Source organism: Poecilia latipinna, unplaced genomic scaffold (genome assembly GCF_001443285.1).
Source record: "Poecilia latipinna isolate Pla-1442-1.1 unplaced genomic scaffold, P_latipinna-1.0 Scaffold810, whole genome shotgun sequence".
Classification (NCBI taxonomy): Eukaryota; Metazoa; Chordata; class Actinopteri; order Cyprinodontiformes; family Poeciliidae; genus Poecilia; species Poecilia latipinna.
The window spans coordinates 57414-69633 of NW_015113426.1; the positions used below are offsets into that span (position 1 = coordinate 57414).

The following is a 12220-nucleotide window of genomic DNA, read 5'->3' on the forward strand; positions in this document are numbered from 1 at the left end:
TATAATAACTCAATAACAACTTAATAATAACTTAATTATAATAACTCAATAACAACTTAATAATAACTTAAGTTATTACTTAATAACCTAATAATAACTTAATAAGCATTAAGTTATTAATTTCCTCTTCCCTTTTGTTATTCGTTCCACTGGGGAGAGATCGGGATGGAGAACTGGAGCACATGCTAGGTGCTAATGCTAATATCTCCCGATTGACCGATTAAATAAACTGAGACCGCTTCCAAACCCAAACTTGGTGTCTTGTGGTTTGTCTGATAATATGAGGCTCTCATACTTTTTCAGTTATATTTTTCATAACAAAAATTCAGAAATTGCTGCCTGATGTGTCATACATTGCAAACCATTTAGAAAAAGTTTCCTAAATATTCTGGGAATAGTGTTTGCTGGCTGCTTTCTGTGTAAATTCTATCATCATGTGAAGATGGCTGTTCCTTCAGCTGTGCTCTTACTTTTGAAACTTCTAACCGGATGTCCCTGATATACTTCCGCCATCTTGATGTTGAAGTTCATGGCGCAGCGAGAGTGACGGGGAGTGTTTTTTGCTAATCTTTTGGATCTTGAAACGGTGGATATATTTCGGGGGATCATGCAGAAATCTTGAAATGAGAGTGTGAAATGATATCACCTCCGGAAGTGTGGATATTCATCACTGCCTCATTGATGACTGCGTGCAGGACGCATCTGAGGAAAAGCTGCTGGATTCATAAACACTTCTTTAGGACTCACAGAAACCCCTGAGCATTGTTTTGTGGGTCACAGAACGCATATTTACCCCTTTGCATTTGGGCTGACAATGGCTGAAAAAGGTAACACGAATATGGAACATCTCGGCGGAGTGGTCAGACTCAGAGAGGAACACCAAAAGGTAATTTGAATTGTTCACTCGAAGCCGTTTGCTTTTGGTGTTAGCAGAGCCACTGTCGGCTCCTGACCATGCGGTTGGATCAGTCCGTGGTTTGTTTCGGATCCACGCGTGGATTTGTTCAAATGTGCTCTGCAAGAAAAAAAAAAAAGGACTCCATGATTTTGATTCCTCTTCCTTCACATCACATTCACGGATTTCGAGAAGCTTCCTCCCGTTACGCGCACGTCTAAGTTTCATTTAAATGTTAAAGGGAGGCGTGTTCTGTTGGTTTCGGTTCTTTTAACACATACTTTGGTTCTCTAGTTTACACCCTAATACATGTAGTTTTCACTGAGCTTTGTAGACAAAATTAATATTTGTATCAATTTTCAATCAAATAACAAATTAAAGGTGAAAGTTGGGGTAACGTCTCCGCCCCCACATGACGCTGAAGTTAGCTTTCGATTTAGCTCCTCACTTAAGGGGCAATTTCACCACATTTAACGTCTCTTGTTACCCCTGATCTGCTGTAGTTTAAATTATAAACGTATCAAACTTGTACAGGTTTATTTTCATGCTTGTATATTCTACAAAATTCATGCTGCAATGGTTGAACGTTTTTTTTTTTCAGTTTGTTAAAACAGATAAGATTTGTTTTAAAGACTTGTTTGACCTTACATTGGATCCATCTAAACAAAAACATAGACAAATCCAACCTGAACAGTTTTTTCTTCTTTTTTGGTACATGGACATATCCTATAAAATTCAAGTTTTTGTTTATTTCAGGGCCTCAAGTGCCATTGTTTTGCAACTTCTAGACATCCCTGGTCCAACAACAGTGAATCAAATGACTGAATTACCTCCTCAGTATTGCAGTAAAGTTTTGCAGAATCCTTCTAATGATTTGATTATTTGACTCAAGTGTGTCAAAGCAGAGGCACAGCTAAATGTTGCAGGACAGCTTGTATTTGAGGACTCCTGGTTAATTCAGTTTGTGGTAAAGGACACAGGTTTTCTTTTTTTGTGTATGCAAGACTGCCATTAAACAGGGTTTGTCAACTATGCCACCTACATAAGCCAAAGCCAGAGCACAAGGGGCAAAGTCTGTGAAAATGGTTTAGATGTTTTTTTTTTTTTTTTGTTTGTTTTTTTTTGTCAATAACCAGTAAAGTTAAAGAACCAGCTTTGATTTAACCCTAAAACACAAAGACCAGTGGCTCATTTGGAAGTCTTGCAATCTAAAAGTTGTCAGTTCAATTTCAGGTTCGTCCATAACTATGTACTGGTTTATGAATCTAGTGCTTTGAGCCATTGCTATTACTAGAAATGTGGATTTGGAAGTGTATATTAACCACATGTAGTGATTACTATGTTTTATATAAGTCGAATATCAAAATATTTTCAGAGAATAATTTACTTTGTCCCTACCCAGCAATTTATTGTACTTTGCATGTGTAAAATATACTTGTTTGACTGGGGCACCAGTATTGGTTCTGGCATATATATTCAAAATATGACCCTGGGAGACACAATGAGTCCTATCAGACAATCAAGCCGTCAGTGCCTGCATCTGGAGTAGAACGGTGCCATTATTCCAGTCAACCAGAGGTGTTGGTAAGCTAAAGTAGTTTGAGTTTGGGCTGCTTGCATCGCCACTGTACTGGTAAATCAGGTTTATAACCATTTTAACTATTTAGGGCGAAACAAGCAGAATACTCCAATATTTTAACATTGGGTATAAAGCACAGAAATCAGCTGGATGGAAGGATTCAAACAACTGAACTTATTTGTATCGTTTGTCCCAGAAAATGGGGCCACAATCCGAACATGTCGAATCGCAATCTGAGAAGCTGCTTTTCTGCGGGTGTTTACGCCTAGCTCTTGTTATGCTCTTGTAATCCCTGTTGTTTCTATGGATTTTTTTTCTTTTTTACACTTTATTTTTTTGAAATCCTACAATGGAAAGCAATACATTTTTACCCGACTGTGTGTTTGTGTGCAGATGTTAGTGAAAAAGATATACCCCATCCTGTCTTTTTAAAATTTTTTGCATTGCTAAAGATTTTGAACGCACCTCTTATGATAATAAAGGAAATTGAAACAAACTATCATTATTTATCCTAAAACAGGTGGTGCAAGACTGTGAAAGTCGGATTCAGCACTGGTAAGCATAGTTTTTATAATTTTCGGGGGAAAATTTTTTTTTTTTTTTTTTTTTTTTTTTGCTTTATTTTGGAAGAATATATTATATATCGCAGGAAATGATGTCATTTGAACTTCTATAGCCATTTTCTCTAATATGAGTCCATAAAGTAAAGCATGCCTAGAATACTGATTGTTGTCAGGCTATGCAAAAGTGGGAATAAAATAAATGAAAACTGGAGTGTTTGAGAATCTGTAGTTGGAGTGATAGCAGAGGTCATCAAAGTGAAAAATATTTTTTGCTTTCATTTTATTTACTTACTAAATGGTACCAGAAATGTCCAGTGAATTTTACTTAGAATCAGAGTTCGGTCCGTTCATTTAGTAATTATTAATTAAAAAAAATAATAATTTATTTATTATTAATATACCTGCTTGATTCAATAAAGCCGGTGTATTGAAACAAAGGGCGACACATGACATGTTTCTGAAAATAGAAAATTTTAACCACAAGAAAATAAAGGAACCGCCTCTGTGTTAATGTTTTCGATTAACCACGATTTCCACAGAAATTAGACTGCTCTTTTTATTTTCACCTAAACCCACGTGCTAATCTTTGCCATCATTTAAAAGATAATAAAGTACCTAGCCTATCTAGGTCACCAAATCCTTTTGTCTAGCTTTACTTTGCCAGCAATAACTTTTTGTCCAGTGCTATGTTTTTTTTTCTCCAATTTCCCATTAAATAAAGGAATTATTTTATTTTATTTTTTAAAGTGATGAAGTCAGAGTTTTGAGATGTAAATTTACTGGCCACCTGAAGCTTAATGCATACAGTCATTTCAGCGACTTTGCCAAACAAGTTGTTAGTATTTCAGAAACTGCTGTTCTGCTGTACAATTCACACAGGCCAACCAAAACTGGACAGTAACAGATTGGAAATACGTTGCAGGATCAAATGTCTACATTGCTTGGTGTAAATATCTGGCATAGTTTCCCATATAAGTTTGGTGTTACTCTCTGAAAAGTGTGTGAGGAATCTTATTGTGTAGAAAGGAGCCCCCATGATCATGCCAGAGAGAGCAACAAGCTTCAAATCTGTACAGTTATGCAAGGATTTGAAGAAGTGCATCAGATTTTTATTCATGTTCCCCTTCCTGTCATATCTGCTTATTGCATCTAGTTGTGCCCTTGCACTGTACAAACACACAGGCCTGATGGAGCTGTGGACTTGATTAAAGGATTTGAGATGCATCCTGTGTGCAAACAGTGGAGAACAGTGAAGCTCTCTACTGGCAGATTAAGCTGAATCACCACTGTGGGTACACTTTGAAATTGTACAAGCTTTAGAAAGCTCCAGGTCTGGTACAGTAAGTACATTTTCACTGACTCAAGCATTCCTTTTCCTTTGATAAACCTGCCTGTTTAAATGCAAAACTGTGACAGATTTACTTAGGCCCCCAAAATTAGCTATTTTACTAAATCAGCAAAAAAACAAAACATTCTACTTATCTGCTCAGCTGGAAACTAAAAAGCAATATTTTGATGAAACAAAGTACAAAGTACATCCTAAATGTATCTGTATTTTTTTGTTTTGCCTAGAAAAATGTATCTGTTTGTTCTCACCAATAAGAGAATCTCCCTTTCTCTGAAAACGCTTTCTGTGATTAGCTACATTTAATAAAAGCTCCACCCCGATCTGCTTTTGAGTAAAGGTCACTGGAGGTTTGTGGCTCTATTTACTACGAAATTTAAATGAAAGCAAAAATATATGGCTAATGAATTAACTCTTGACATTTTTAGATTTTAAATGGTCTTAATTTTGCTAAGGTCTTGCATTCATTTCCATCTGCATCAAAGGCCCAGTGCTGCTTGTCAAATTAGCACAATTTTTAATTCATTGTTGCAGGCTTCAAAAAATCATTCTAACCCCATGTTAACATCCTTGTTCATACATCAATGCAACTTTCCCTGGCTTCATTATTATAATTTTTTTTATCATCGATCTATATATGTTTGTTATTAATGTTAAAGGATAAAGTTCATGAGTTTGTTTTCCTTTTCTACAAGAGAAAACATCTTAGGTTAGCTTTTCGGCATTCACCTTTATGTGGAGACTTTGAGGTCTCTTTTTCTAAGTACAAATAATTCAAAAGTAACTAAAAATTTGCTACGATGAAATGGCTCTTTGCGCCAGGAAGTTCATAGTCTTACAGTTTGGTGCAAACTTTTAAAGACCAAAGGTTCAGTCAGTTTTCAAGGTTCAACAAGCTGGTTCCTTCAACCTGGTTGGAAGTTGTGCTCGAAAGCCATCTTTCAAAAAGTAGGAAATGGTGACATCTAGTGGTGACAAATAAGCTATTGTTTAAAATACATAAGCAAATATGAGTGTGTGTGTGTGTGTGATGGATGCTTCTTATATAAATATTTTATTGATGGGTTGGTTGAACGCTTCTTCAGGAAAAAGGTGTTGGCTGACTATGAAGCCCTCGACGATCGCCTTCGGACTCTCCCCGATCAGCTGTGTTATGACATCATGGTGAGTGCAGACTTTGTCTAAATGACACTTTCACACAAACTGACTCATTACCGAACTGCTATTACTGAAACTTGTGCTGCTTCTTTTTTTTTTTTTGCTCTACTTTCTCACCGAGTCTCTTCCACCTGTTTTAATTTGGCCTACTTCTCCTTTTGTTCTGCTGTTTCTCACCGTCCTCTGCACCTTGAGCAGGTGCCATTCGGCCCTCTGGCCTTCATGCCCGGGAAACTCGTGCACACCAACGAGGTCACGGTGCTGCTGGGCGACAACTGGTTCGCCAAGTGCTCCGCCAAGCAAGCTCAGAAAATTGTCGAGCACAGAATGAAACGTGAGTGTCGTTTCCTGTCATTTTTTTTTTTTTTTTGAAATGTTCTCTTTTTCTAATCTAGTCGTTCAACGCTGCCGTTCATCCAGCAGAGGGCGACTGAATATCACATGTGAAGAAGTTGTCTGTTTTTAATTTCTTGCAGCTTTGAATTCATGCTGGAGTTTGGAGCGTAACGATGTCTCTCTTAGCGGTGTAATGTGTTGCTGTTTTGTAAATGACATTTGCAGAGGCAGATTTGTTGTTAAGCATTTGCAAGCTGCAAGGCATGTTGCAAAGACTGTGTGCTTTTTTTATTTATTTATTTATTTTTTGCATTTTTAATAGCTTATTGATTTTAAACGTTGCACTATTTGGCTAAATCCAACCCTGTTGGAGCATTTGTTTTTGTCATATAACAAAGATCGCTGCGTTGTTTCTCCGTGCTCTTTCCAAGTCTGAAAAATCTCATATCAAGTCAAATGGACCCAAGCAACGATCTCTGATGTGAACATTATTAGAATGTTTGGTGAAGCAGAAACGTGCTGCCACAGACCCTCTCCCCGCCCTGCTATTACAGAGCTAAGTGCTGTAATACAAACAGAGCTAGCTGAAATGTGTCAGACAGCGGCCGAGTTGTCAGGCCTTCTGTATTTGACCTTTCCTCACTTCCAGTTGATGCGCTGACTGGAGGGGCTCCCAATCGCCATGGAAACAAGGGCCCTCTGCTGCTATTAGTGAAAGGGCTTAATTGTTGTGAAGATTTAATGATCCGGAGTAGTATTCAGGGCAGAAGATATTATGAACCGTTTGTGTCATCATTTTTCTTCCCCCCTTCTCTTCCCCGACTTGTTTAGGATTTTAACTCTTCAGCCGCTGCTTGTCATTCAGCCCGTCGTTTCAATCTGAGTGCCACAGTTTGCCCGCCGCCAGTTTTGGCCACATTTGCTTCTCTGGTTCCGCTCACGTTCACCGTGGCGCATCTGTTGTCTCCGCAGACGTGGGGAGTCAGTTGGACGACGTGACCAAGACCATGAAAAACTTTGAAGCAAGAGTGGGGTTTGCGAAAGATCTGGAAAGCATGTCGGCTGTATGTCGCGTTTCTGCACATATCAGACGTTGTGTAAGACACAGTCGAGGACACAAAGCATTGACTTCGACATTCTTGTGATTTAGAATACAGGGAAGTATGTCGACATCAGAGAGGAGGTCGGAAACTATGACTCGCCCGCCACAAAAGGTACCTTTTATCTGACCTCATTTCACTTAATCATGGCTTATGAGAAGGCAAAGAAAACCATTAGCCTGCTGCTGAATTCCTGACCACGGTTAGTTTCTTTTTTTTTTTTTTTTGTCCTAGAGCTAACAAGTGAACTGATTATTGCTTCACAGGAAAGCAAAGAATAGCTCACAAGCCAAATTCTAAGCCCAAGATGGATGTGGTGTTTGGTCTGAAAGAGGAGGATGAAGGAGAGAGCGGAGACACAGGGAGCAGGAAAGGCGTCATGACTGAGGAGGAGCTGTGGGCTCGATTGGATGAACTCGAGAGACTGGAGGAGCTGCAGGACGAGCAGGACAGGTACAGCCTAACCTATCATATATTCTGGTTAGTAGAAGTAATATGGTAAAAGTTTATGATTTTATTTTCTACTGTAAATTACCTTTAAGCACTTTTCCATATTGTCATCTTTCTAAACTAATGGGCTAAGTCAATTTCTTCTTTTTTTTTGCCTAAATCATCTTTTGAAAAAAAAAAAAGACTTGGGTTATTATTTTAGGAAGGTGACGGTATATGACATAAACAGTGGACCTACTTAATTTAGAATATTGACCAAAGTTTTTGACCAAGAAGTGAAACGTGCTGCGTAGATTCATCAGACATGCAGAGAGATTATCTGTTTTAGCATCAGTTTTGGCTTTCTATCAGTAAAAGCACACATTTCAGTTTTTTCAGACACTGTTGATTCAAGAGAAGATGACACAAAAAAGGACAACACACAGTCATATCCAGTACAAATGTGATCACACTTTCCATTAACTGTCTGGCAACTGTCGGGTCTTCTCCGTGGTTGTGTAGGGCAGACCCTGACAATGACATTTTTCTATTAGATACCCTTATTTTTTTTATTGGTCTTATGTAATATTGTAATATTAGCTGTGAGCCATTACCATCAAAATTAGACATAAACGCTCTAAATGCATCACTGTGTGTAATGAACCTGTATAGTAATATCAATTGAACGACTGAAATAGCACTTAGGTTATTTTCTCATTCAGCCACCTCTAGACAAACCACAGATTTTCATGCTTGTGCAAATTAGAAATTGAACGCTTTAGCTCTATTTTAAATTAAAGGTGAACAACAACACTCTGGTAAATTCGACTCTAGCTACATTTAAGTTTTATTTTTCAAGGCTTTAGGAAACAACTTAATAAAAATAAAAAAAAAAAAAAAACTGATGAGACTGTAGAGTTAGAACAGTAATTGATGGAATCCATTTTTTTTCCTCCAAAGCTTCCATTTTCTACTTTTGAATGCTACTTTTTACTAAATATCAACACTCTGTCTTAAAAGGATCTAATTTTCAAAGTTAAATAAAAAAAACAACCTACATTTAATTGGATTAGTAACAACTTTGTAAAGCTCTTAAAATCTTTGTTTTGTGAAAAAGAAACACAAATTAGCAGTCGATTCCTGTGATTATCAAGTAAAATAGCAATTTTAATGTTTATAGTCTTCTAAAACCACAATGTCCTTCCTATCATTTGTTTCTGAAAAACATCATTTGTAAACATGCAGCTTTATCTGCTTTCAGTCTTTTCAAGGTAGGAGTTTGGTTTAAGTGGCAGGCTGATGTTATCTTGTGTCCTCTCTGTTTTAATATGACTGATCATTTTCTTTCAGATAAACGTATCTGATGAAACTCGCATGAAGTGCTGTGCTGTTCTTGAGCTTCTCAAACTAAAGTCTTTGTCACTGTAATTACTAAATGTAGCGACCTACCTGCATGGTGTAATCCTTAAATATCTAAAACCATTACATTTCTCACCACTTCTTATTGGTCCCCACACCACTCCCCACTTTATTTTACAAATCTTGAAAGAGTGACGAGCGTTTTTTCCCCCTCCAGATTGTCTGATAATGCGGACATGAATGGTGAAGACACATCATCGTCTTCATCGGAGGAGGAGGAGGAGGAGAAGGAGGCAGATGCTGCACTTCCGGTAAATGGCCTGAGTTTGAAGCCAAACCGGAGCTCTGTGCCTCACAGCACACAGCCACTAACAGAGAGGAAAGAGGAAGACTATGAGGAGGAGGAGGATGGCAGCTGTTTGCCAACCATTTTCTTCTCTCACACCGTCGAACCCAAGAAGGTCGGCTCGTTTATTAAAAAAAAAAATAAACAACCAGAAAAAAAAATATTCTGGTTGTATTCAACCAGTGTTTCTTTCATTTCAGGTGAGGATAAACACGGGTAAAAACACCACCTTGAAGTTCAGTGAAAGAAAAGAGCAGAAGGAGCATTCAAAAAGGAAGAAGAAGAACGGCCACAGCAACGGGCACTCCCATCACGAGCTTCATAAAATCACCACACCAGCTGATATCTACAGGTAAAAGCAAAGCAAACCTCTTTGCGAACTCGGACACAAACACAAAGGTATTCATCGTCGTGCAACTTTTTAGTTTGTGTCAGGTTAAAGTCGCAAACTTCAACATGTTTCTTTGGGGTTCCGTGTGACAGAGCGACACAGAAGCACATGGACATGGTTTAATCTGAACCAGGACCGAACAGCTCCAGGCCTCAAGAGTTGGTGTCCTGCGTGTTTTTGATGTTCTTCTGGTTCGACACCCCTGCATCAAGTGAATAGTTCATTACAAAGCCTATGTAGTACTTGATGCCTTGCTGAGAAGCCTGTCCAGCTTTCAGCTACATATTGACAGCATGTTATATTGTTTTATAACCCAACTCTGGTTCAAACATCTCAACTTTATCTCTGGCCTGACTGCTTAACTGCTTGTTCTGTAGTGGTTTTTTAATGAACCTCTGAGGCCTTCACAGAATACCTGGATTTAAACTGAAATCAAATTATGCACAAATGACTTCGAACAGGAATTGGTTGCACTAGATTTTATTTGGGGGAGACAGATTAAAGAGGGTTGAACACAGATGCAAAACTTCCAGTTTTCATGTCCAAAGCCGTTTTTTTTTTGTTTGTTTTTTTGTTGCATAAAATCCTATTAAAATACAGAGAAGTTTGTGGTTGCAGTTGGACAAAATGTGAAAAAAAAAAAAAAAAACAACAACTAATGAGTGTTAATACTTCTGCATGCCCATCCCACGTGTGCAAGTGCAGCTGACGAAACACGACTGTTGCTTTTGGGTCAGGTTGTTCGTGGACGTGAAGAACGGGGAGCCGATCCCCAGGAAGTCCATCCTGAAGTCGCGCAGCCGGGAGAACAGCGTGTGCAGCGACACCAGCGAGAGCAGCGCCGCCGACTTCGAGGAGCGCAGGATGATCGGCCGCAGCTTCAGCCACGACGAGATGACGCACAGCGACACCAGCGACGGCATCACCGAGGAGGACAGCCCAACCGTGATGCCTCTGCAAACTCCCAGCAGATTTGAAGTTAGTCTCGTCCTGGGTCTTTGTCAGCGTTTTACTTGCGCAGAGCTGCTGCATGAATGCGGCACATTCGAGCTTCAGGACATTTGTAAACGGTGACCCGAATGTGTCCAAATTAATTACCTTACAGCACAAACCTATCATTGGGTGCTTTACATGAGTGGACGTGATGACGCCGGTGCCAGTTTGCTCTCTTTTTAATTTATCTTTTTTTTTTTTTTTTTTTTCTCAGGCTTTTTCAGGTACAGTGGTGGAAAAGGACCCGATGCCTACAGCGGTGCCCCATCTGACCATCGTCCCACCTGCTTTACCAACCATACTGGAGAGGAAGCAGGAGGAGGTCGCACCTGACGTCCCCCCGCCTGAGCAGGCGCCTAAAAGGGTATCAAAGTTCAAAGCTGCCAGGCTGCAGCAGAAATGACTTTTTTTTGGGCCTTTTTTTCTTCTCTTTTTAACCACAACAAAACTGAACAAAACACAAGCAACTGTCTCCATTGTTCTGATCATCTTGCATCTACCCGTTTCTACGATCAAAAGGATTCCTGTCAAAGCACTATTAATAAATCTATCTCCTTTCTGCTGTTCCTCGACCTGATGCCTGGAACCAGTTACATTTTCTCCTCCTTTTCTGACCCTTGCTGTTTGTAGGGAAGGTGACACTAGCTTTTGACACGTTGGATGAGTTGTATTGTTTTCTTTCTTTGTCAAGCAGCATCTGCTGCTACAGTGAAATTTCTACCTTCTTTTGACCTACCAGATGAATGTATGCATTCTTTCGTGACAAGCTTTATGTAGAAAAAAAAAATTGATTGGGAGCTAAAACGAAAATAAGTAATTTTACCCACATTTTTCTTTTTACATTGTGAAAAACATGCAGTTTCTCAGTACTTATAAAACCTTACTGCTGATTGGGAGTTATTTTCCTGAATAAACATGTTAAATGTGATTTGTCAGCTGTTTTCACCTGCTTTTACTTTTCTTCGCCGTTCGTGTCATAGTGCACCAAAAGCCTTTAAAAGCAATATTGCTTAACCGGTTCACTTCACTTAAAGAAAAGACGATCCAAATACAACATCAAAGTTTCGGAGCAGAAAAAGTCTTGGATGTTTGAAATTCTTTGACTGATATTTAATGTAATTAGAGCTGTTGTCTTGCAGCAAGAAGATCCTGGCTTTCTTAACGAAGTTCGCATATTCTCCCGTATATGGGTATTTCTCTCTGGGTACCCTGGCTTCCGCCCACAGTCCAAAAACATGATTATTACAGTTTTAGCTCATTAGTTTTCCCTCAGGTATGAATGGTTGGGCCTATGATGAACTGGCGATCTGTCCAGGCTCTCGTTAACGTTTATTCACTCTCCTTATAGCTACTTTAGATAAGTTGAAGCTACAACTTATGCAACTTTCATTTCAGTAATTTTTACTTTTTAATTAAATCCATTGCATAGGAGTTTTGGATTGTTTTACCCTTGACTTCCCGTTTCCCTTGGGCATAAATGTGACATGAGAAACGGACTAATTTCTTACATGAAAGCAGGAAAGACCGGAAAGGTGTAGAGTCTTTGCGCTTTTGAAAGAAACCCTAAAGTTGGGGTGAAAGGCATCAGGAAATCAATTAAATACAAATAGATGTCTGCCAAAAAAACAACAACCTTCAAATGGGTCAACTTTACGTCTTTCACCAGGACAGTGATTGGAAACGTTAGACCAAATCAACACAGAAATAGTCGCCCAGACCAGATCAT

The 12220-nt window shown here is 38.9% G+C and overlaps 1 protein-coding gene across 1 annotated transcript; it reads left to right on the plus strand.

Annotated features, from left to right (window-relative positions):
* Positions 1-492: 492 nt before the first annotated feature.
* Positions 493-11422, plus strand: uri1 (URI1 prefoldin like chaperone). The gene is made up of 11 exons (XM_015047148.1): positions 493-886; positions 2995-3029; positions 5468-5546; positions 5739-5874; positions 6849-6940; positions 7027-7090; positions 7243-7429; positions 8982-9225; positions 9311-9462; positions 10239-10479; positions 10709-11422. The coding sequence occupies exons 1-11, from the start codon at positions 815-817 to the stop codon at positions 10895-10897; spliced, it is 1491 nt and encodes a 496-aa protein (XP_014902634.1). The 5' UTR covers positions 493-814; the 3' UTR covers positions 10898-11422.
* The last annotated feature ends 798 nt before the right edge of the window (positions 11423-12220 follow it).

Excerpts from the sequence above, each read along its gene's own strand:
- uri1 (XM_015047148.1), top strand. The coding sequence starts at position 815 with ATGGCTGAAAAAGGTAACACGAATATGGAACATCTCGGCGGAGTGGTC. Across the intron at positions 5,875-6,848 it reads TGTCGAGCACAGAATGAAAC|ACGTGGGGAGTCAGTTGGAC; the intron begins GTGAGTGTCGTT and ends TTGTCTCCGCAG. Across the intron at positions 7,430-8,981 it reads CTGCAGGACGAGCAGGACAG|ATTGTCTGATAATGCGGACA; the intron begins GTACAGCCTAAC and ends TTCCCCCTCCAG.